This window comes from Magnolia sinica, chromosome 1 (assembly GCF_029962835.1).
Source record: "Magnolia sinica isolate HGM2019 chromosome 1, MsV1, whole genome shotgun sequence".
Classification (NCBI taxonomy): Eukaryota; Viridiplantae; Streptophyta; class Magnoliopsida; order Magnoliales; family Magnoliaceae; genus Magnolia; species Magnolia sinica.
The window spans coordinates 15,262,920-15,287,342 of record NC_080573.1 but is presented as its reverse complement, the minus strand read 5'-3'; the positions used below and the strand labels follow the sequence as shown (position 1 = coordinate 15,287,342).

The window sequence follows — 24,423 nt, the reverse complement described above, 5'->3', positions numbered from 1 at the left end:
GTGTGATATTACCTGCTACATATAGTGGCACCAAGAAAAAAGTATAAGCAATGTTTATTGGCTTCTTGAATCCTAAGTTCTTGGGAATCAATTCTTTTTGCACATTTATATGAATCAGGTCGAAAGAACTCTAATGTGTCTCACGGCACGATGATGAAATATTCTAGAAAAGAATGCCCATTTTGATCTGTAGCTGATTGAAACTTTCAACCTACTAATGTATGCATGATATCAAACAAATGTGCGATGTTTGAAGTTATGATAGAAAAAAAGCTGTTAGTCATAAGAGCAATGTTGTCAAATCGCATATGTGATCATGTGCGATCACATATGCCTATGCGCATATGCGATCGCAAAATCGCATATGTGACCGCATATTTTTTTTAAAATTGTTTTTTTGCAAAATTAAAAAATTGAAAAAATAAATAAAAAATGTAAAAAAAAAAAGAAACTAAGGGAAACTTTCCTAAGTTAATAGATAACTAATTTTACATATTTACACAATGGATTAAACATCAAGTCATCAATAATCAACAGTATAGCTAACAAGTAGGAAGTAACAACAAAATCAGTAAGTTATTTATTTATTATTGTAGAAAATCAACGAGCTATCTTCCTTGAAACTTGAAAGTGCTTGAATCTTGATCTTCTAACTTCCAAGAGAGAGAGAGAGAGAGAGAGAGAGAGAGAGAGAGAGAGAGAGAGAGCACTTGAAATTAAGAAATGTAAGAGAAGAAGAGAGTAAGAGAGTTTTGGGGTGAGAATATTGCAAGTGGAGGAGGTGTGGAAGCTTTTTTACATGCAAAATTTTGTTTTTTTACAAAAAAAATGAAAAAGAAAAAATATGTGATGTGCCATGGCTAATATGCTATCACATATGTTGTATGCAATCGCATATTTTCACATATGCCACATGTGCGATCGCATATGTGCCATGATCACATATGCGATCTGCATATGGATACGTGCATATGCGATCGCATGTGCGGTTGCACATGACAACAATGCGTGAGAGTGCTGCCAGACTCAGCCTTACCTGTTTGTTGTTTGAAAATCTCAAGAAAAAAAAAAAGAAGAAAAAGAAAAAGAAAAAGAAAAAATGACTTCACAGTTGTACTTGATTTTGTTACACACATGAAAAAGAAAATACAAGGTCTTTATTTAGTCAATAAACCTAAATTAGTCGATAAGAATAGATTAGTTTGTTAATGATTTCATTTTATTTTTTTAAAACGTTTTAAATGCAAACACTCCCACCTTTCGGGAAAAAAATGGCAACATTCTAATGCAGGACAATGAACCACTTGCTCTAAAAGCTCGAACTGTTAGAGCATGGCCAATTAATCCCATTATCTCATAGCCCAGGCCTCAAATCCATGGGCTAGGTCTTCTGTCGAAACCTCCTCATGGGCCCCAAATCCACGGGTTCTGCCCTCTCTCGTGGGTCCCAAATCCATCGGCTTTGCCTCACACGAGCCACCCACCTCCACGGGCCCCAAATCCATGGGCTATGCGGGCCACCCACCCCGAGTGTGCCCCTGCATCCCACAGGCCACCCCACTTGAGCTCGGTGTGAAAATGCCCCCGCATTAATCACCCCTGGTGAGGAGTGTCGCCCTGATACTAATTTGATGCAGGACAACTAACCACTTGCTCTAAAAGCTCGAACTGTTAGAGCATGGCAAATTAATCCCTTTATCTCATAGCCCAGGCCTCAAATCCATGGGTTAGGTCCTCTGCCGAAACCTTCCCGTGGCCCCCAAATCCATGGGTTCCACCCTCTTGTGGGCCCCAAATCCATGGGCTTTGCCTCACAAGAGCCACCCGCCTCCATGGGCCCCAAATCCATGGGTTATGCAGGCCACCCACCTCGAGTGTGCCCCTGCATCCCACAGGCCACCCCACTCGAGCCCGGTGTGAAAATGCCCCCGCATTACATTCCCTATGTTTTCTAGTTGCTCAGTTGAGTTTTAAAACTTTGGTTCTGATAGCTACATTTTTCTATTCTCCTCCTAATTCGATTGAGGTCTTTTGCAGCAGGAAGGATAGTTTTTTCTTTATCTTTTTCTCATGCTGTGCTTGTCTTATGCCTTTCCTTAGCCATTCTTAAACATCATCCTCTGCGATTGACTATGGGGTCTGCAGGTGCAGGTTATGGTGGAAATTATGGCAATACTGATGCTGGATATGGAGGAAATACTTATCCTGCTGGCTATGGCATGAATCCTGTACGCTTTCTATGACTACCATTGACATATAAGGGCAGCATCAATATGTTCTTTGGGATACCCTTTCCTTTGAAAGACTGTTTTGCACTTACATGATTTTTTTCTCTCTGCATTTCAGGTACAAGGTGGTGCGGAAGGTGTTCCACAATATGGACCTGGGCCTGGCTCTTGGAGTGCATATGACATGCAACGAGCTCATGGACGTAGATGAATCAGTGTGCAACGTCATGTGGAGTTGTGCCCGCTTGTTTTGCTTACATGCATACTGGTACCTTGGGCAGCAACACAGTAGCTACTTAGGCCGGGGTCTGAAGTGTCTGTCATGAATTGTGTTTTGGAAATCAAATGCTATTACAGTTATTATTGGATATTTGAATATCCTGGCTTGAAAATGTTGAATTCCATGACTGCTACATCCATACTAATTTTATTTTGATATTTCCTTCTGCAGAGTTGGTATCTTACTTTCTACTACATCCAATCATGTTTCTGGAATTTCTTTACCATCATTTGTTGCGTGTATGCCTTTTATTCTCATCTAAGAGAGCAGATTTGCTTTTCCTGGGATGTTTAGGCTGCAATATCAATATAATAGGAGTGGGCTTCTTGGTCCTAGCAATTTATATGAATCTACTTTAGCAGAAGGTGCTGCAGAGGGTCCCATAGTTGCAGTTTTGAATTACACAGTAGATATGCAGCAGGATACCGTCCTAGTCTTGAGATCAGTTGAACCACCTCTTGTCTCTGCATCCCTAGGTTACAATGGTTTTGTGCTTGTCAGTAGTAATACTTCTTCCACAACTTGGTTCCCAGCTATGTTGGAAAAATAAATGCTTTGTAGTATCTGTTTACTGAGTTCTCCTGCACTACAACGGCATACTGGAGCAGGATCAGATTAGGTTGAGTTGGATGTTGCTTCTATGAAACACTAAAAAACTAGAATACTTACCTGGATCTGTGTTTGGATGTTGTCTTTCCCAGCAATGATTGGAAAACGTATGTTGTGCAGAATCTCCTTACCGAAATTGCCTACACTACAACTGCATACTGGGCAGGATTGAATCAGTGAATACTTTAGACACGTTTCTGTGAAACTCTAACAAAATGTTTCTTAGAACAGTTCCCCTGGATCTTGGGTTTCCTTTGATTGTCATAATTGTAAGCTTCATGCTTTAACACCTTTATTTGCTCATGTGGCAGCAATGTGTGCTAGGCTTGACAAATTTGCACCATAGATAGATGCTTTCCCTCAGGTGTGGAATGGTGGAACTGCTATTTACTCCTTTATGGAGTGGAATGGCAGAACAAGTTTCAGGTAGCGTCACCTTTCAAAAAAAAGAAAAAGGAAAAGAAAAGAGATTCATGTAGCGATCCCAATTAGTTGGGATAAGGCTTAGATTAGATGATGCTGATGTTTCTGGTGATGATTCTAGATGCTTTCCCTCAGGCATTTGTAATTGTGATAACTGCACTTAGTAATGTTTAGGCTAATTGTATTCTGTAACTGTACAAGTAGAACTAGGTTCCCGTCCCATTCATTCAGCCCAGGGCATTACGATGATGCTGAATATTGGTTATACTGGAAAGGAGTACAGTGTCACATATAGGATATTATCATGTGATATTCTCCCGAATGCTCGACCCTTGCCCTCAGTGGTCTGTCCATCTGCTAGTTGAGCCACACTTCACCTTTAAAAAAAAAAACTTTTTTTATTCAATCTATTTAATGGGACCTTTTGTAGTCTCCCTTTGACGGTCTGAAATCAGGGTTTCAGTTAATCCTGTGGACTTTTGCTGCTTTCATTATTTTTTGCCTATCATGGATATAGCTGCACTAATTTTCTGGTGGTGGTTTTTCTGAGGCAAATTAACCTCCTTAGGGTCTTAAGACCTATTACCCTCACAGCGTGATGGTCTTCTCTATTGTATTTTTATTGATCCTCCAAGAGCCACCGGCAAAGAACCTAAAAGAAGTCCTGCTGATGAGCTTGAGATTTAGTTTTTAGGTAACCTAACTAGGATAGCCCTGCAGATGATGTCATTGTTTTTGAACTTAGTTTGTAGGTGATTAGGGTTTCACTAGTTACATCAGGTTCCCACTCTGAATGTGATCCTGAACAAATGGATAGCTTCTGAGTTCATATGGCAAGTTGGCGACATTTTGGGGGGAGAGGGAGGTGTTTTCGTGGGGCATTTTGGGAGAAGAGTGCCCTCGAGTCATAAAAAGAAGTGCAGCAGCAAGTAATGAGTGGATTTTATTCATTGCTTTTGGAAGGAGCTTCTGGTTGTTGGCAAGACTGGTTCGCTGTTGAAGCAAGCTGGATGAGTTCCATGGTCAAGTAAGTCATACTATCTTCCTGAATGTTTTCTGTTACATTACTTAAATTGCATCCATGTTATGGTTAATCTGTGTCTGCCTGAGTGTTTGTTCCACAAACTGTTATGAGAACTTCTATTACCTCCATATCATAGACATGTCATGGGCGCTGGTGCCTTCAGTTGATATGGATTATGGGAGAGACTTTCCTTTATCAGAGTGAAGTCTCCATGCCTGATAGTAGCGCAATTGCTCTAAATTAGGGCCACATCAGTTTGAAATTGTGTTTGATCCTTTCCGGATATGCACAGTGGGTGGTGTGAAATTCTTCAAATTTTCAACAGGCTAAGGGATGAGATATTTTACATGTGAGTTTTGCTGTTGCAAGTTGCAATCATATCTATCCTCCTTGCTATTGTTCATTTAATTATGTCTAGATGTCCAGACAGAAGCAACTCTCCCTGCAATGTAGCCATCTAGTAGTTCAATGGGGTCGAATCCTTTTCCTTTAGTTGCAAGGGGCCATTGAATATCGTTTTGTGGCAGCAAAAACTTAGGCTATGGAAGGGATGTCTCTCTAGGTTTTTCATACTAGGTTGGAGAGTGATGATCTATTTGTTGTTTCTAGTATCTATTTCAATTCATTTTTCATCTCTTAACTTCTTTTAGGGTCTGTCTCCTTAAAAATTTCATAGAAGTCATTTATATCCAATGTGAATTGTTTTGCCACTACCACAACAATTTATAAGGTAAAATGTGAAGTGTGAACTTGCAAATGCATTAGGTTTACACATGCATTTGCATGTTGGTACGTATTCATGGTTAATGGATATTTTTGTAGGCATTCATATTTTATTCTATGCGGTTGAATTCATGTCGTGTGATGTTTGAGCATTAATTGGTTTTTAATTATTGTATGCTTATATATCGGACGGAGTTCAGATTTTGACAATGGAGTAGCTTTTACTAGATTGGGAGTTGGTTTGCCACTGATTATATTTTGACTAGATTGTGTTGCGCCTATAATTGTGAAACATCATTGCCCCTTAAGAATGGTGACGTTTTTATATTGGCATATTGGACCACATTGTTGTATCCTTAAAAAACTAAAGGATGCTACTGCACCTTAGAATATGCCCGTTCATGAAGAGCGCCTACATTTTCCTTGAGAATGGAGAAATATGTTTATTAAGAAAAGAATTTCTTCAAAATTGCATCATAAGATCAATTACTAAACTATGAGAAGTGGAAGGCTTGCACCCATGGACATACAAGATCTATGAGAAGGGAAACATGAAATCAGCGTCCTAGCACCTCAAGTTCAAACCTCATAGCATTTCTGTCTGCTTCTATATGGATGTTCAATTTGTGGATAAGTCAGGCATCTTTGAGAAGTCTGCCTGCAACTCCAATAACATATAGATTCATCCTTAGTGTGTTACATAGCATTTTCGGAAAATCCTTTGATTTATGGACAATGTGGAAGGGTTTGGCGGGTTTCACTGTACGAGGACTCGTGAGGTTACCAAAATCAACATTTGTCAATTACACTATGCATAAAGGTGCCATATTTTGACTAGTGATGCATACATGATCAGACAGTTATTTTAGTGAAATTATAGGAAGAAAGGATATCATCTTTCTGAGGTTCTGCACAAAACGTACAGGCAAGATGTTTCTCATGTGTCAACTAACTCTTGTGCCATCTTTTTTAGGAAATATTGCTAATCTAGTAGTGCTTGCTGCCCCTTGTTGTATCAGTTGAAGTTAATCTTTTACCATTTTCTCTATATTTGGTATGGAACCATGAACAATATGGGCCGTGAGAGGATGCCTGCAGGCGTATGGAATTGGCTATGAAGAAACATTTGCACTTTTTACCTTGTTGAACTTTGTAGGGTTATCCAGTCTATTATTGTTGCAAGTGTCAGCTGTTTATCAACTTGATTTTAAAAATGCTTTTCCTTATACATTTAGAGGAAGAAGCGGAATGTCACTTCATTCTGGATCCTTAAAGCAAGGGGATAAGAATTTAGTGTTGGTTGAAAACAGACATTTTCTTAACTTGTCTTCTAAACTGTGGTTTGAAAACCTTAATTTGGCTTTGTAATGAAACTCATATTCAAATAGAGTGATGCTGATAATTTGATGTCTGATCCGCTTGACCTTCCATGGTACTCTTTCCCTCAACAGATCTAGTGCTTTCCCTGCAACACTCACTTTCTCTCTGATCCACCACCTCTGATACCGGACATGACTACAGCGAGCTTGCCAGAGCTGTTATTAGATGGATAATATAAATGATTGCCATAGCACTTATGTATGATGACAACATAGCACTCACGTTTGGTATCTATAATTGGAGTGGTATCTTAGAAGGGTTTTAAACTTGGGGAATAAAGATTGAGGTAGTTCCTAGGTATTCATGTAGCAGGATCAAAGAATTTTCCTTTCTCAAAAGGAATTACATAGCCGAGTTTGTTAGAGGAATTAGGAAAAGCAAATGCTGATCATCAGAAGAAGTGAAACGCAAAGCAATTGAAACCCTAGTTGATCGTTGTAGTCAATAATTGTCTCAAGTTAGAAACCTTGAACCTCCTCAATGATAATGAGATGTATCGATGTTTAATATCAATTTCATATATCTCATCATCATGAGATTGAATCTCTTAGGTGTTACATGGCAGTTTGTGCATTAGGTCTGGCAATAGCTCAGGTTTGGTCCAGGTCAGGGTTAGCCCAAGCCTGGCCAATTTAATAACCGGGTCTAGAAATCTGGCCCTAACCCCACACACTAGCCATTACCCAGTGACCCAATCAATTTCTATAGCCCAAAATCGACCCTAACCCCACCCGCTACCCATTACCTAGTGATCCGATCAATTTCCATAGCCCAAACCCAACCTGACCCGACCCAGCCCATTTAATTACAGTCGTGTCAGGCTCAGTCGACCCACCTAACCCGACCCATATGCTAACCGTAATTTTTCATGTTGGGCTCCTTGGTTCTTCTTGCAGTTTTCACGTGCATGGAGCTCACTGGTACCCACATATAGCCCATCCACGATTGATCAAACAAACCAATGGTTTGGATTCCTAAACCACGGGCCCTTGAATTCTTAAACATTCATTAGTTCTATAAAATTTTAATTAAAGAAAACAAAATAGACAAAGCCAACAATTTTTGTTGTGGTACAAGTGGTAAGAGAATTGCGAAAATGTATAAGAGGTCTAGAATAAAAACTAAAGGATGGTTGGGTCATTTGGCTTTGTCCATTGATTCAATATATAGGTGGGTCAGGTCAGGTTGGTCTAAACCCAAGCCCAACCAATTAATCTAAATGGCCTACCTTTTTGGCCTGAGCCTGACTCACAACCTGACCTGAACCTGACTTAGTAGCAGTTTGGGCCTATTGGCCCATTGGTCGACTTGACCCATTGCGACCTATCGTGCATTCTCTAAAAGGGACTCATTCTAATGTTGTAAATAACATATTGGGGTGTTCCTGAAAGCATTGCTTGAGATGGGCATTCTGAATTTTTGATCTTCCATAATGGGGAGTACGGAGTGCTTGCTTATTCTTGTCTAGATCCGGTTGTATCACTCATGGTTGGAAACTTGACCATGGGTTACTGTACCTTCATGATGCGGTATGGACCCGATGACCCTAGAAATTGACACCAAGGGTCAAAGATAATATGAGGGATGATTATAACGTGGTGTTTTATAGTCGACATGTTGGAAGATGTGTATGTTAGGTAACACACCCTATTACCAATACCATTTGGCATTTGCAACTCTTTTTTATTTCTTCAGGTCAAACAAATGTAGAGTGACATGCAAATGGTCCCAAGGTCATACGATTTCAACCTCAACTGAGCAAGATATGCTCAAAATCCAGCATGGTCATGAGAATATGGGAGATAAGGTGATGGCGTTTTCTTTAGCGAGAATATGAGAGAAGGACACATTTGGTGTGTCCTTTGAGAGCTTAGTTTGGGGTACTCGTGTGATGATTCATAATTTTAGTCATTTGGGGTACTAGAACTTGTTGAAAATTCTAAATTCTAGAAGCTTTTATGTGTAGGTTGAGTTGGATTTTTAGTTTTGCTTGATTAACAAGTTGGCTCAGGTGGGGTTTGTACTCATGGCTCAATTGTAGATACCGTGTGTTTCTACTCGAAGGTCATGGGTTCAAGAACCCATGTGGTATGTGGGTGGGTGCAAGAGTGTGCGTGTATTCACCTTTAAACAAAAAAAAGTTAGCTCAATTAGAAAGCTCTAGTTATCTGGGCTTTTCGGGAATGAAGTCAAAGTTGGTTGTAAAGTTTTAGAAGTTTATATTTGAAGTTCTATACAAATTTGAATTCTATTACAGGCAAGGTATTTCGTAATGGTAACGATGGCCATAACGACTACTATTGTTACCTTTACGATATGGGTCATAATGCAATCTCTTTTTTTATTGAAAGAAAAAAACCCAAAAAACCTATATCTGCCCTGTAATGTTGATATTTTTTTTTTTTTTTTGAAAAACCTATATTTGTGTAGTAACAAACCATTGCGGGGATGTTAAGGCCTTTATAGGGGGCATAGCAGGCTGTTAATGGCTCTTACACTTACAGGTCATTTTTTCTATAACGACTGTTACGACAAGTACGACCCCGTAACGTGTAACAGTTGCCACCATTACCTTTATGTAATTGCCTTTACGGCCCCGTAACAGCCTTTACGGCGCACCAAGATTACAATATGTAATTGGTTTTAGAAAGTTTTAGACTAGTAAGTTGGAGTCTTTAGCAGTAGGATGTGGCTTTTAGAGCTGCTGAGGTAGTATGAAATGCATTTTTAGAAAAATTCTCGTCTGTTTTGAAGTGGTTTCGGGCCTCAACATTAACATTGCCAAAAGTGAGATGCTAGGGGTGCACGTTCCTAAGGAGGAGCTTCTATCTTTGGGTTCGGTGGTTAAAGTGATAGAAGCAGTTAAAGGATTCGTGAAGAATTGGGCTCCTTTTGTCCCAGCAGCTTCGACTGCTTGGCAAAATTTTCCTCTTTTTTCCCATCTTTTCCTTTTTGCATTGTATTCTTTTCCTGCCTTTGGCGGCCTATCAATAAAATCTGTTGCCTTTCTTTTTATTTATTTTTAAAATAAAAAATTATAGAACAGTTGACCTTCAAAAAAAATTCGAGACTTACACCATATCTATTGCGTTAGTGCTTCTATTCTTGGATTTTATTTATTGTTCTCTATTTTGATTTTCGTTTTGATCTTACTTATGCTCCTAGGCATATCGCTCTTGAATCAGCCAAAGTTAAGTTGGTATGGGCATGGTCCTTTAGCCATTCTATTGACTTACACATTTCAACAAGTCCAAGGTCATGCAAATTTTGACATCAAATGAGATTACAATCAAAATAAGATCATGGTGCAATGTGGGAGCAAGACAATGAGATATAAGGTGGTGACACAACCTTTATTGCGTCCCCCAACAGGTGCCAATTTTGCTGTGTGTGTGATTAGGGTGGGTTTACAATTTTGTTTGTGTTTGGGATCTTTGAAACATGTAGAAGTTTCTGGATCTGAGAAGATTCTAAGATCACTTTGAGTTGCTTTCTTAATTAAAAGATTTGTTGGAGGTGGTTTCTTAGTCTGCTTGATTAGCAAACTAGTTCAATTAGAAGTCTTTAGTTGTTCATAAAGAAAAGAAGTCTTTAGTTGGTTTTTGGTTAAAGAAGTAAAAGTGGGTATTTTGCTACTTGCTTGATGAAATAATTGTGTCACAACAATGAAACTTATAATGGGAGAGTAAAGAATGGCAGGGGATGTATACTCAAAGGAGTGAAATTTTGGCTGGTTGTAGTGGGAGAAAAAAACTTGTCAACCAACAGGACATATCTTAACATTTTGTGTCAAAGCTGGAGTCTTAGATGGTGTCATCCAGTAACAGAAAGCACATGATCTGAAGCATCGAGCCTATGACAAGATATGTTGCTGACTTTTAGAAGGCAAGTCAAAGTTTCACAGTCATTGACGGAACATGTGAGGTAAGAGAGAGGATACTGTGCATGTAGTAGATGTCCGCTGGAGAATGACTAGTGCTGCATGTCCAGGCTACAATGGTGGGGTACTATTCACGGCATACTGTATCTCAGGATTTTGGGTCAAAGCTGCAAAGATGGTTATCATCCATTTAACAGAAAGCACTTGATCTGATGCAGTGAAGAGCTACACCTATGATTGGTCTATTTTCAATTTGGGTCAGGCAAAAAAAAGATTGCATGAGTCACTTGATGGGACATGTGAGATAAGAGAAAGGATACCATGAATGCAGCTCTAATGTTCAGTTCCCTGTTCCCCACATGTTTGCGAAAATTTAATTGCACTAATTTTCACTCAATTCATTTTCAATGATTCAACTTTATGCCACGCTTTTTGATGGATTCAACTATCTGTTTGACTAACCAACATCATAATAATTATCATGGAACACTGGAACAATATCTTCTTGGTTGTTGGATAAAAAGTACTCAATAAGGAACATATTTGATGTGGCAATGGATGGTAAATGTTGATATTGGAAATATTAAATATCATGAAGTTCTTGGCTTGGGAAATTGCCAAAAGGAAAGAGGCTTAATGGCCAATCAGTGCAAAATGAGAATGATTGTGGGAGGATTATTTGAACATTTTGAGGTTTTAGTTCTAGAGGGGCGGTGGGAACTTTCCAGAATAGTTGGAAAATTAGGTTTTCAAGATTTTCCATTTGGTTTATAATGAAAAAGTCAGTTTTCAAGATATCCTCATAATGTTAATGGTTTTCTACATGTAGGCTTTGCATGTAAAGGGGATTGATGATTAATTTTTATTTCATTATTCTTTTGTTTGTTAGTTGGTAATGCATTCAGTAGCTTTTACAGCAGTCGGACATGTTCCAGATCTTGTAGGAATGCTTCAAATCTAGCTTAAGGATTTAAATTTGGCATGTTTATGTGTATATGAAAGCAAAGAATCTGTGTATATACATGCACACACACATACACATGTATATAGTTTTGAACTATGGTCTCATGGTTCTTTCTTTAATTTTGTCCAGATTAAGTAAAAGGTAGATGATCATACAGTTGGAAAAGATTTATGTTTTTTTCCTGTTCTTTGGATGATTTATTAACTGTCACTGGATTTAGGCTGAACATCTGACTTTTTTCTTGCAATTGCTTTCTATGGTTTTCTTCTTTGATGTGGGTTTTTAAAAATATTTATAATCAGTAAAAGTTTTTGTATTTTCTTATTTTGTATATTCATTGATTTTTTTATAAAAATGTTTCATCTTGAGCTGGTAGTTTACTTTAGAAACATTTCTGATTCTGAGGAAGTCTTTTGCATTATACTACTTGCATTCCAAGCATTGCTTTGTTTTCGTAGTAATCATGAGTGTATGGGATGGTATAACTTCGCTCTTAGATTTATCTTCATCTCATTTTCATATATGCTTGACCGTTGAGCTTGTTAACATGTCAGGGAAAATTGCTACCGCTCCACAACTTCCAGTTTTCTGCATTGAAGTGTACCTCACTTCCATGAGGTGTGTGTCCTTTCATTTCAGTGTATCCTTTCACTTGAGTTGTAGGTTACTCTGCAACTGACATTAGCCATTCTCATTGTTACATTTTCAGTTAAACAAGAGGTCAGATCCAATACAAAACTTTTGTATGTTGCATATACGTGCATGTAGGTGCGTCTAAGTTCATCTAGTGCATTGAAGTGCATCTAAGTACATGACATGATGTAAGAATGTCTTAGGCACGCTTAAAATGCACGTAGATGAACTTAGACACTGTTAGATGCACTTTCTACGTTGAGCTTAATGTAAAAAGCTTAACGTTCAAAGCTTTGTATTGGATTGAAGCCAAAAAAAGCTTGGTTATGCCATCTAGAATAGTGGGTGATGCATCTTGATTGTGTTTACTGTGTTTTTCAATAAATTAAGTCTACTTATTATTCATTCCTTGAGAAGCATCAGTGCTGTATTATATACAATGCTCGGGTGGGAGATTGTATGTGTATCCATGCTGACCTTGGGAACTTCATGTCTTTGGGCACGTCGCTTCCTTGCCCAAGAGGGGGAAGACCGAGCAGCTAGAGTGTTCATGTCCATAGATATCCATACTAACCTTGCGAACTTGGCTTAGAGCGGCCCTTCAGCTAGCTACACATCCTCCCAAAAGCGGATTCTCTCCCTGTCCCTAATTGAGAAGCTCACGCTCTCCTTGAACTTGCGTGCCACACTCCCTATCGCCTTCCAGAGCCCATAAGCCTTCTATAAAGATGAGTCCCTAACCCATCAACCCCCTTCCTTGACTCCATATTTGCCAGTAATCATGTTCTGCCACAAGCTCCTCTCATTTGTATTGAACCTCCATAACCATTTCCCCAACAAGGCAAGATTCACCATCTCTAGCCTCCTGATACCTGCTCCCCCTTCCCGGTAATGCTTGCATACCTCCTCCCACCTCAATAGGTGGAACTTTTGAGAATTTGCGATGCCTTGACATAAGAAGTCCCACCTCATTTTCTTTCTTTAGTCGGGCCAACACGGGCTTTGGATATGTGAACAAAGACATGAAGTAGAGAGGCATATTAGACATGGATGCTTTAATGAACGTAATTCTACTACCCAAAGATAGATGCCTACTTTTCCACCTTGATAGTTTCCTTTCAACTTTTTCAATGACCTTGTCCAATAGATGCTTAGCAAGTTTTCTCACACACAGTAGAAGGCCTAGATATGAAGACTAGAATGACCCAACAGAACATCTGAACACCCAAGCTAGCCTCTCCAGCTCCTTAGGTATGCGGATCCCCAACATCTCGCTTTTTTTATAATGTTAACTTTTAACCCATAAACCACTTCACTGCTCCTCACGATCTTCCTCAGATTACCCACCATGCCTTCTTCTACTTTGCAGAACATGATAGTATCATCAGCGAACTAAAGGTGAGAAATATGAAGGCCTGCATTCCCCACCACAAACCCCTTAATGTAACCCATGGCCTGCCATTTGTCCAACATTTTGCTAAAAGCTTCCACGACTGCCATAAACAAGAATGAGATAGCACATCCCTCTGTTAAAGATCCCTCGAAGCCTTGAAAAAGCCATCGGGGACCCATTCATCAAAAGTTCAAAACAGAGAACTTAGTTGACTGAATGCATTGATCCGCTCCTTCCATCCTTGCCCGCACCCTAACTGACCTAGCATATAATCTAGGAACTCCTAGTTCACCTGGTCAGTTCTTCTTTGGCCGCCTATTCAAAGGTCCATGGTTTTTTTTCCCGCTGGAAAAGTTTTGGTGCATAGACCACTCATGGCGAGTCCCATAATATCAAAGGTTTGGGTCACTGAGTATTGGGCCCCACTTGTATAATTGAAAACCCAAATATAACAGTCCTCAATTATATTCATCACCATTATCTGAGCCCTATGCCAACCAGTGTTTTCAGTAGCGCTGTAGCGTAGCGTGTAGTGTACGCTACGTAGTGTAGCTTAGCAAAAACGCTATGTAGCGTACGCATGTAGCATAATTCCATGGTAGCGTAAGCTACAGGGCATGTAGCGTACGCTACATGTAGTGTAGTGTAGTGTGTAGTGTGGATAGCGTAAGCTACCCGAAATCTCATTTTTTCAAGTGTTTTTTCTATGTTAGTTAAACACCTATTTTAAAATAGTGATGACTTATACCTATGACACATGACACTACATTAAACTAATCCAGACCATACAAATTGTGGTCCATATTGTAGTTAGAGCACTTAGATCAATCCGGACCATCCAAATTGTGGTCTATATCATGAATTTGTGTTGTTTCAATAAATAAAAAAGAAGTAATACGTAGAGATGTCCAAAGGCAAAGAGAGAGAGAGGGATTTTGCATGGAAATAAGTGGTTGATGATCCATATTCGTAGTCAAGAACTCATAGAAATTATGCATTTTGTAAATTTTATTATATGTTCTATTATTTTAATTAAAAATATTAAGGATTGTATAGCTTACGCTACACGCTATAGAGGGCCAAACGCCACGCTATACGCTACATGCTATTTAAAACACTGATGCCAACTAATTGGTGTCGGCTTCATGAATCCTGTCTGCCATTTCACTCTATGCGTCATTATTATCAGCATTATCTGCATGTTGGCACTTGACCGTGCCTTCTATAATCTCAAATTTGATGGGCTGTAGTGAGGTGTTTGGGATCTCAATGAATCTAGAAAACAGGAGAGAATAATCTGTTGTATTCAACGTGGGTCAATCAACCCTAAACATGATGTATAAATTGCGAGGACAAGTTTATCCTTTGTAAAAACAATGACAAAAGTACTTTTGTTCTTCTTCTGAAAATTAATGACAAAAGTACTATGAAATTGTATATTAAATAAACAAAACAATAGAGAGGAATCATATCTGTAACACACTAATGAGGACCAACATGTTCCAATACTGTACAAGCATAAAAAATTGGTGTGCTTCAACACCAGGTTAAGAACCTGAAACTGCTGAATACCTTTGAGTAAAGATGAGGTGTACTTGCAACATGGAAAAAACTGTGCAAGCTAATGCTGTTGTATGCTTGAATTGAAGCCAACAAGAAGCCCCATTCAAAATTGCCCAAACAAGAGAAAGCAATGAGTACATGACAAAACCTCTTTGACTGAAAATCGTTCTTTAGCCATTCTTTGTATTTCTACCAAACAGAACTCCACCAGAAGCAATATGCATAAAAAGATATTTGTTGTGTTACATGAATGTAGGTAGCAATATTCAAAATCAAACACAAAGTCATACCAATTGGGATGACTGATGTAATTAGGGTCGTCAATAGGCACCCTGTATCTGTCAATAAAATAAATATCTAACCTGATTTAATTGGTCCTTGTTCCTTATTTTGGGTCTGATTAATGATCAGGTTGGATTCAGGTCCACAAAATTATAAATCGGGTTGGATCAGGTACACAGATATTTGATTTATTTATCTTTGACTTATTTATGTTTATGATTCCAAACCCACAAAATAGGCATGCTTTTTTCGTCTTTTTTTTTTTTGGAATGGAGGCAAATCCGGATCCCAACCTAAGCCCATGTCCAGTACTGATTACAGGTCCAAGCCCCACTCCAAGTCCTCATTTTTGCTTGAAAGTAGACTTGACAGTACCCAATGGGATACCTGGGCGCGATTGGTTTTAAATCCTGTGTCTCTGTACTCAACCGGACCGCAATCCGATTCCCTTAATCGTGTCCTGATATGTGCAAAACAGTATCCAATCTGAACCCAACTGCTTGTTAGTCCTAGATATTATAATCTCCTCGACTTGATGAGAGTTTTTTTGTTTTAAATTTTTTTTTTTTAAACCAAGAACTAATTAAAATTGAACTTTTTAATAAGCCAACTCAACTACAGTCCAGTTGGGTCATCTTAGATGAATTTTGACTTTCAAGTTGACTAGACGAGTTTTAACTATGCTTTTATATAGATGTCTAGTACTTCTAAATAACTTTGATTACATTGTATATGGATCATAATCAATGTTGTCAAAATCGTTATCGTATTGCAAATCGTAGTAGGGGTTGAATTGTATCGAATCGCAAATTGTATCGTAAATCCTAAGATTTTTTTACAATTTTCTTTAAAAAAAATATGAAAAATATAAATAAATCAGATTTTTTAATTTTATTTTTAAAACTCATCAGTCTTCCTTTTGCCATTAATGTGCACCAAGTAATACCATGTTTTAATACTGTTCAAGGATTCTTGTTCCTTTATTTTTATGTCTTTCAACTTTCAAGAAATTTTTATTAAAAAAGCATACAAGGGTCCTTTAATTATTTATGTTCTTGTTACCTTTCTTGAATGTAGAATCACAGTGGAAAAGTGGCCTTCGATACTGTAGACTGATGAAAAAAGATATTTTGATTTCTAAACATCATTCCGTAATATATATATAAGTCAACATGATTGTAACCATCCATAAAAACATTACAGGTAAGTCATACATCAATTTGGTGTTTCAACTAGTTAAGAAGTAAGAAATCACAAAAAAAAAAAGTTACACGATTTAACATTGAAGAGAATGTATATAATTTAATCACTTATAAAGAACAAATAAAATAATTTAACTTTTCTAAACTATTCTTAAAGCCCCCACCAATTTAAAAAACATAAAATGAAAGCCAAGTGAAGCTTAAAATAGGCGAGAACAAGTATAATTTGAATCGTAAATTGGGATTTGAATAGTAAATCATAGGATTCAAATCATAGAATCATAGGATTCATATGAAAAGGGATTCAAGGTTGGGATTCAAATAATTTTGCTTAAGATTCGACTAAAATCGTATATCATAAATCGTAAATTGTAGGATTTTGACAACACTGATCATAATGTCTTTTAACCCTTCAAAATAAAAAAATTAGTGTCTTTTAAAGTAGTTGTCAACATTCAGGAAAAGGTTCCCTGGTGCATGTTGTTTGGGACTGGTGTCAACATGACTAGTGAGGGACAGATGCTAAATTGGTGGTTTGGAGGAAGGCTTTAGAGTCTAGAGGTTTAAAAGTTAGTAAAAGCAATGCATCATTTGAAATGCTACTTCACTAGTTGTTAGCTTTAGGTACAATTGATAGCCAAGAGCCTCCCTTACACACACACACACACACACACACACACACACACACACACACATCACCTCTATAATTTGGAAGGAGGGAAAGGTTAATTAGGCTGTTTCTAATAGAATTAGAGATGGGTGGATAAAATGGAAAATTGGAGATGCGCCTCTCAAGTAGTGTGATCACTGCATTTTGAATGAACCTCAAGGGAAAATTTTGTAGAACAAGGTGTTGCAACGTGTCAGTTCTGAGCCAGGCTGGGTCAGCCCCGACCTGATCCATATACTAAATGGACCAAGAAGTCAAACACAAGCCCTACATGTTACTCAATATGCCCAAGAATTCCCACTTGGGCCCGACTATGAACTGCAACCTGAGCTGGGCCCATTTATGAAACATGTCTACTATTTAAGCCTCTGGCATAACTCAAAACAAATATATGATAACTTAATGCTTCTAGATTTCCTCGAACTAGGGTTTTAAACTACCCAATTCTCGGCATTGGCTTTTCTATGATGTTGGCAGAATTGGTAAAGCAATGGATGGCCTAAAAGCAAAGCTTGCTACATCTTAAGAAGCTTCTGCAGTGATGAGAGCAAACAGAGAGAAGTTAGGAACTGCTCTCAAGGGGCTGTGTTTATGATGTTTGGATCCAAAAATGTTCTCCAAGCTAATTTCTCAAGGATGCTGTGTTCAGGGGTGGAGACATTGGAGTTGAGTTTGTGGAGATGGTGAGGAGGCTCAATAGAAGTGTCTCTGCACCCTTCCTGCCTGCTTGAAGTGCGGTCCTATCTCCTATGGCAGATGCAGCCTACAACGAAGAGTGAGAAAATAGATCTCATCGGGCTGGGGTTGCTTTTAGAGCTTGTCTTCAATCCCCTCTTCCCATGGTGGGATAGAGGCAAGCTACTAGGAAGCCGCGCTTGAAATCTCCAGCCGATTTGTGGTAGAGCTTGGAGGTATGTGGCTAGAGAAGTAGTTCAGGCAAACTCAGATGCAGTCGAGCAGGGAAAAAGCATTACGTAAGGTTCTAATGCTGTTCAACATCCCAGAGTTGGATGATTTGCTAGTAGCCATTACCAAGTGGATTCAGTTGCTGGGCAAAAGGGAGGAGTCTCGTGAGTGTTGAGACTACATCCTCACCGTGTCCTTATCAAGGTGTCCCAAATTGGTTACGTAACGGTAACGGTAATAACCATTGCGTGTTACGGGGCCGAAATAGCCGTTACAGAAAAAACAGGCCGAAACGGCCCTGTAATGGACCCATTATGGTCCTGTAACATTTTTTTTTTTTTTCAAAAAACAAAAAAGGATTGTAACGGCTGTAATGGCCCGTATCATAATGGTAACGATGGTGGCAGTTATTGCCACCATTACCGTTATGGGATACCTTGGTCCTTATCAAGTTCCACTCAGAGGAAGCCATGATGGAAATTGCTAAGACTTTAATGAGGGATACCAGTTTTGCTTTTATCATCCCCTGGCCAGAGGACACTGCCCCTAAAGGTGTTTTTGATTAGAATGTATGATATCCTTCTACATGCCTAGTTCATGGAAACAATTGTGGAAATTGTGAATGCTATGGGAAGATATCAGATGTGGATCCAGTGTTGGTTACAAGTTATTGTAGGAAGCAGGTTTAGGACTTTGGAACCAAGAAACTGAAGGTAGGGGAGGTCTTTCCTGATTTAAAGCGAGGAGGATGTGGGGTGCTTATTTGGGGTTTTTGTTTTGAGAAGGATCGGAATTAATGGCTGAACTAGAGCAAGATGAAGGAAGAAGATGATTTGGGCATAAATAGTTCCTCCTGGAGCAAAGGAAGTTTGAGCTCAAATGACAAACACCAACCTCTTTCATGGAAGTAGGGAAGGAACTGCCATGTCAGGATTACAACAGGGCGGAAGATGTCTACCTTAGCGATACTAATTCCTGTCACGCTCCAAACTCGGAAATCGGGCTCACAAAATTTCCGATCGTAGAATCCGGCGCCGATAGCCTCCGTAGTACCCCATTCTCGGCTCCCGGCACCCATATACCGGATTTCGATCCTGGGATCCTACAAGGAGGATTTTCAGTAAATTTTTTTTTAAAGCATAACCAAGTCACAAAACAACATCACCACATATCCACTAATAAAATCATTCGAGTACAATGCCGAAAGGGAAATACATATATGAAACAAAAACTCCAAAGCTCTAGCACACGCTTCTGTCTCAATGCTGCTGCGACCTAGCATCACCTGCACGCAACAGTCGTGCATAAGCTTACAAGAAGCCTAGAGGGTGGTGTGTGTGTGTGCAATGCATGTGCCAAGCAAATAGATATCAGAGTAAGTGGAAATACTGGCAAGTCCATAAATACCATCAGCCTTATCCAGGTTATGCGATGCAAAGACATAATAAGCCAATGTCATATACTGGGGAAGCGATGTAGATCGATTATGCAATGCGGAGACATAGTAAGCCAAATGTTATATACTGAGGATGCAATGCGATAGGCAAATCCTGACGAGTCCACGAATACCGTCAACCGTATCTAGGTCATGCAATGTAGAAACATAGTAAACCAAATGTCATATGCTGAGGGTGCAATGCAATATGCGATGCAAAAGAAATGACAAAGCTGGAGTGTGTAGTCGGGATGATAGTATGTGGTATCGCAAGCCGTAGGGTTCATCACAAGGGACTTTTATCCAAACCAGTCTTATACCTAAATTTGGATAGGTAGACTCAATGTGGTAAACTACTGATCTCAGGTTGGTCGTGTACCCTATCGAAATCATGGCCATTGCGAAGGTACACATGATGATTTAGTTGCGCACTACCAGCCTGAGTGGGTAGTGAATGAATGAATAAATGAGTCAGATGCTGAGTACGCAACTCCTACTCTGTAAGTTTACATATAACCATCACAACGCTTCCAATGTGGGACAAGGTTCTGCCCCACTCTATGCACAGTAGCCTGCCAACCACTAGTAGCTTGCCCAGGTCGTTAGGCCCCGCCCACATCAGCGTCCACTCACGTGTGTAACAGTGATGGAGCGTCACAATATTAGTACTGTACATCTCTGGGATATTACCGGGGTCTAGTACACTCCACACTAGATTGCCCCTCCCATCGCGCACAACTAGGTGAGTGGAAGATCTCACTATCCGCCTGGCTAGTAGTTTGCCAATATCTACCCGGCTCGTCAACAGCAGACCCATTTCTCGAGCTGGTCAAACTTAACCTAGCTATGCTCCCTATACCCGGGCGGGTAAGGTCACACTCCTAACCGACCACAACACAGTGGGAGACGCGGCCTACTGGTATTCGACACTCGGGCGCTCATGTATCCACTCGGTTTAGACGTTGGAGCATTCCCTGACCAAGAGGGTTTATGGACTTTCACCCACGGACATTCAAAATGCCCATATGCTGAATTCCAAAAATTTACGGTGTCCCATCTGACTGTCCACGATAAGCCTGTGGATACCACAGCCCTGGTGTAGCTAGGGTGCCAAATGATCATGTCACAAAATGCGAGATGCACGAGTCATACCATCCAGTCATGCATCAAACTTGTGTGTACCACGCGATCATGTGGGGCAACTCCGTCTCACAAGGAGTCCCATAAACATCTCAGCCCAATGGCATATGCTATAATCAATCATCTCTTATAACAGGCATACCAATGATGTGTATGAGCATATATCATAATGTTATACTAAGCATGTTCTCAGTGTGTCGATCATGTCACACAAAATGCGAGATGTATGAGTCATACCATCCAGTCATGTATCAAATCTATGCGTATTGCGTGATCATGTGGGGGCAACTCTGTCTAGCAAGGAGTCCCATAAACATCTCAGTCCAATAGCATATGCTATGATCAATCATCCCTCATAACAGGCATACCAATGATGCGTATGATCATGTATCATGCAATCATGTTCATAGAGTATATAGCATATAGGGATTCACATGCATCATCAATATCATGACCATTGTTCAATACTATCATTATACATGCCTTAGGCATTAGTTGTCTATCATGCATAAGGTTATCCTTACGTCCACCAACATCATTTGTTTATCATTATCTATGAATCAAGTAAAATATGGTTATCTTATCCACATTATCATTACGACAATTAATACGTGCATTATTATCACTTGGATATCAAGCATGGTAGTCAACTAGCATGTTTTGTCATCATGCGCACACACACACATATAATATCATCATCATTACCATGAGGATCATTTTCACTTCATGATTAACATAAACAATGTCATAAGTACTATAAATAATTACTCATTCATCATCAATGAATATGCTATAATTCACCATCTATTAAATCATATCTATCATTTCAACCAACAACTCACAATCAACATTATCATGTTACCATACATGTATCATCATCTCACCCATCACTAGGTGCATCCTACCTAATGTGACTTCCACACTGGACTTGAACTACATGCAAGGCATGGGGTCGTATAGGTCAAGTGTGAGTCTCACTTGGTGAACCAATAGGCCAATCCAAGTTCATAAATGTCCAACCACAACGCTTTCAATGGTGTGGATCTAATTCCACAACTAAGTGGACCCCACACATTCCACCAACTAGGAATAACGCACAATCTCAAACATCAAGGATAATATACTAACATCATTCATGTCATATATCATATTGGGCCCACTACCCACATACACAACAAACCAAGAAAAATCGCAATTATCCAATTTATGCATTGTAAAATAGGTCTCTCTAAGCATGGTCCACTTGATTAGAGGTAGTACGAAAGGCACGCTGCCCAATAGGCAATGCGCCTGCCCAACAGGCTCAAGGAAGGTTACCATTGTGGGTTTCTCATTCCCCAACGATTTCTCTTAGTGTTGGGTCCGCTTAGGCCTTAGGTTTGCATCATTTAGATGGGCCCAAGGCTACTTATGTCTTAAGAGAACATTTGGACAGCAAGATCTATCCACCAAATATTTTACAAGTCATACAACACCCATTTACAAAATATGCCAGGTGGACCTCATTACGTGAAAGGTAAGGCCCATACAAGATAGCCCATACTAGATGGCCCACTTAAGGTTTTTAAGCCCAACAATATCTGAGAGTTATTTTTCAAAGATTAGATGCTGCATTAATTGCTTTGGGAAGGTGGCGGACCCCACTGACGTGGCCCTACATAAATTTTACATCAAACAGATTTTTGTGCAATGTTGGTTTTTGGCCATCTTCAATTCAGATTTTTGATCATGTGGGACCCACATCTGGTGAAAGGAAGGATCCATATGTTAGATCTATGCATGGGCTTTAAAAAATATAAGGTGAGCCTTATTGGTTTAGTGTATACAATTTACAGTGATGTCCCAAACATGGGTACTTGGAGGAAATGTGCAGGAAACACAGTGCAAAATTAGTTTTGTCCCAACTTTGAGTATGTCCCAATATTACAAGGGACTACCTTTCAGTGTTCCGACAGGTGCCCTTGGTAGTACTATATATCTACTTAAAAAATGATAAGCTGAGACCAACTGGTTGTGCACACATAATATTGGTATAGGGCTAAACATAAGTACTTTAATTTTCTGCACATAATATTCTGCACAACCATGCCTTGCCCCATTTTGGGATCCATTCCCTGATCATGTGGGGTTTGATTTAGCCCAAGTAAAATATTATTTATCTATTCATTGGTATAGGTTAAAGTTTCAAGTGGTGGCCTACTCATATCTCCAGCGCGTGGTCCACTACAAAGGCCCAAAGTTGGTACAAAACACAAATAATCTAACAGTTTTCAACAATGGGGTCTGTCATAACTTAGGGCCCAATTTCCAAACACCTGGGGATCATTCCTGATACACAGTTGGGACATCTCAACTCACTTATATAAGGGCGTGTTTGGGCGGTGGGATTAGAAGGGATTAGGTGGGATGGATTATCTTGTCCTGTGCCAATTCCACTCCGTGTTTGGGAAGAATGGAAAAGCTTGGAATTAGATTAGATGGAATTGCATTGGGTCCCGTGCCAATTTCACTCAATGTTAGCAAGTTGTGTAGGTCCCACCATGATGTGTGGGCTATATCCACACCGTCCACCCATTTTTCGAGATTATTTTAGAGCATGGGCCAAAAAATCAGGTAAATCTAAAGCTCAAGTGGACCCCAGCATAGAAAGCAATGGGGATTGAATACTTGCCGTTGAAAACTTCTTTGGGGCCACATGAGTTTTGGATCTGCCTCATTTTTAGGCCCATGCTATAAAATGAGGTTACAAAACAAATGAATGGTTTAGATATAACATGTGTGTTATTCTCAGTAATTTCAAATGATGGGGGGTATATCCATTCAATGTACCACCGTATTACCAACAAAGCATGGAATTAATCTTATCCCATGGCAATAGGGGGCAATCCCTGCCATGGGTAATAATAATGATGTGATTCCCATCCCACCTAATCCCTTCTAATCCCACCGCCCAAACACACCCTAAGGAATAAACATCCTCCATAGTGGTACCCTTAACCACAGAATGCGGGGCCCACTACAAGGTGTTAAAGAGTCCTACATGTAGGGGTGTACATCGAGTCGAGCTGGCCTTGGCTCGACTCGGCTTGAACATTGGCTAACCTCAGCTCGAACTCGGCTCGGCTCGGTCCTTGGGCCTGACTGGCCAGCTCGGCTCGGTTCGGTCACCAGCTCGGGCCGAGTTCAAGCCAAGATCGAGCCGAGTTCGCCATTGAGGCATTTCCATAAACACCTGAACTGCAACTTCAAAATCCCACTGTTTTACAAATAGAGGCAATGGTTTTACAGGTGTTTTACCAAACACCTTCTAAGTAACATTAAAAAAAAAAAAAATAGAGAAAAAAGGTATTTGTTTAATGTACATACCTTCCTTGCCACCAGCCAAACCTTCCTTGCCACAGCCACATTTCGTTGAGTCATTTTATCAAACAGTTGGTGAGCAACATCAATGGCCAGATTATTTGAGCTTTTTTGTGTGGATTATTGATGAGGTAAAATGATCAATGGCTGGATCATTTTATCAAACAGTTGGTGAGCAACATCAAGACAATCCACTAGCCAAACCGAGTCACCAACTTGGTTCGATTCGAGCTGGATTCGATCCGAGTTGAGTCGAGCTGGGGCTTGCTCGAACTCGGCTCGAACTCATTTTCGAGCTCAAAAAATCAGCTCAGCTTGAACTCAGCTT

At 39.6% G+C, this 24,423-nt stretch overlaps 1 protein-coding gene across 9 annotated transcripts in view; it reads left to right on the top strand.

Moving 5' to 3' along the window:
* Positions 1-24,423, top strand: part of LOC131240831 (protein FLX-like 1) — a 44,906-nt gene that overhangs the window by 9,279 nt on the left and 11,204 nt on the right. For 4 of the 9 annotated variants that reach the window (XR_009168881.1, XR_009168872.1, XR_009168877.1 and 1 more), the window contains exons 3-5: positions 2,146-2,228; positions 2,347-2,496; positions 12,066-12,129. Coding sequence is in view for 1 of the 9 variants with exons in the window: in XM_058239321.1 (XP_058095304.1) it covers positions 2,146-2,228; positions 2,347-2,439 (176 nt within the window). In the remaining 8 variants the exon portion in view is untranslated. Of the gene's footprint in view, positions 1-2,145; positions 2,229-2,346; positions 2,679-12,065; positions 12,130-15,511; positions 15,554-24,423 lie in introns of those variants that run through there. The other 5 variants (XR_009168883.1, XR_009168882.1, XR_009168880.1 and 2 more) reach the window with 3 other exon arrangements.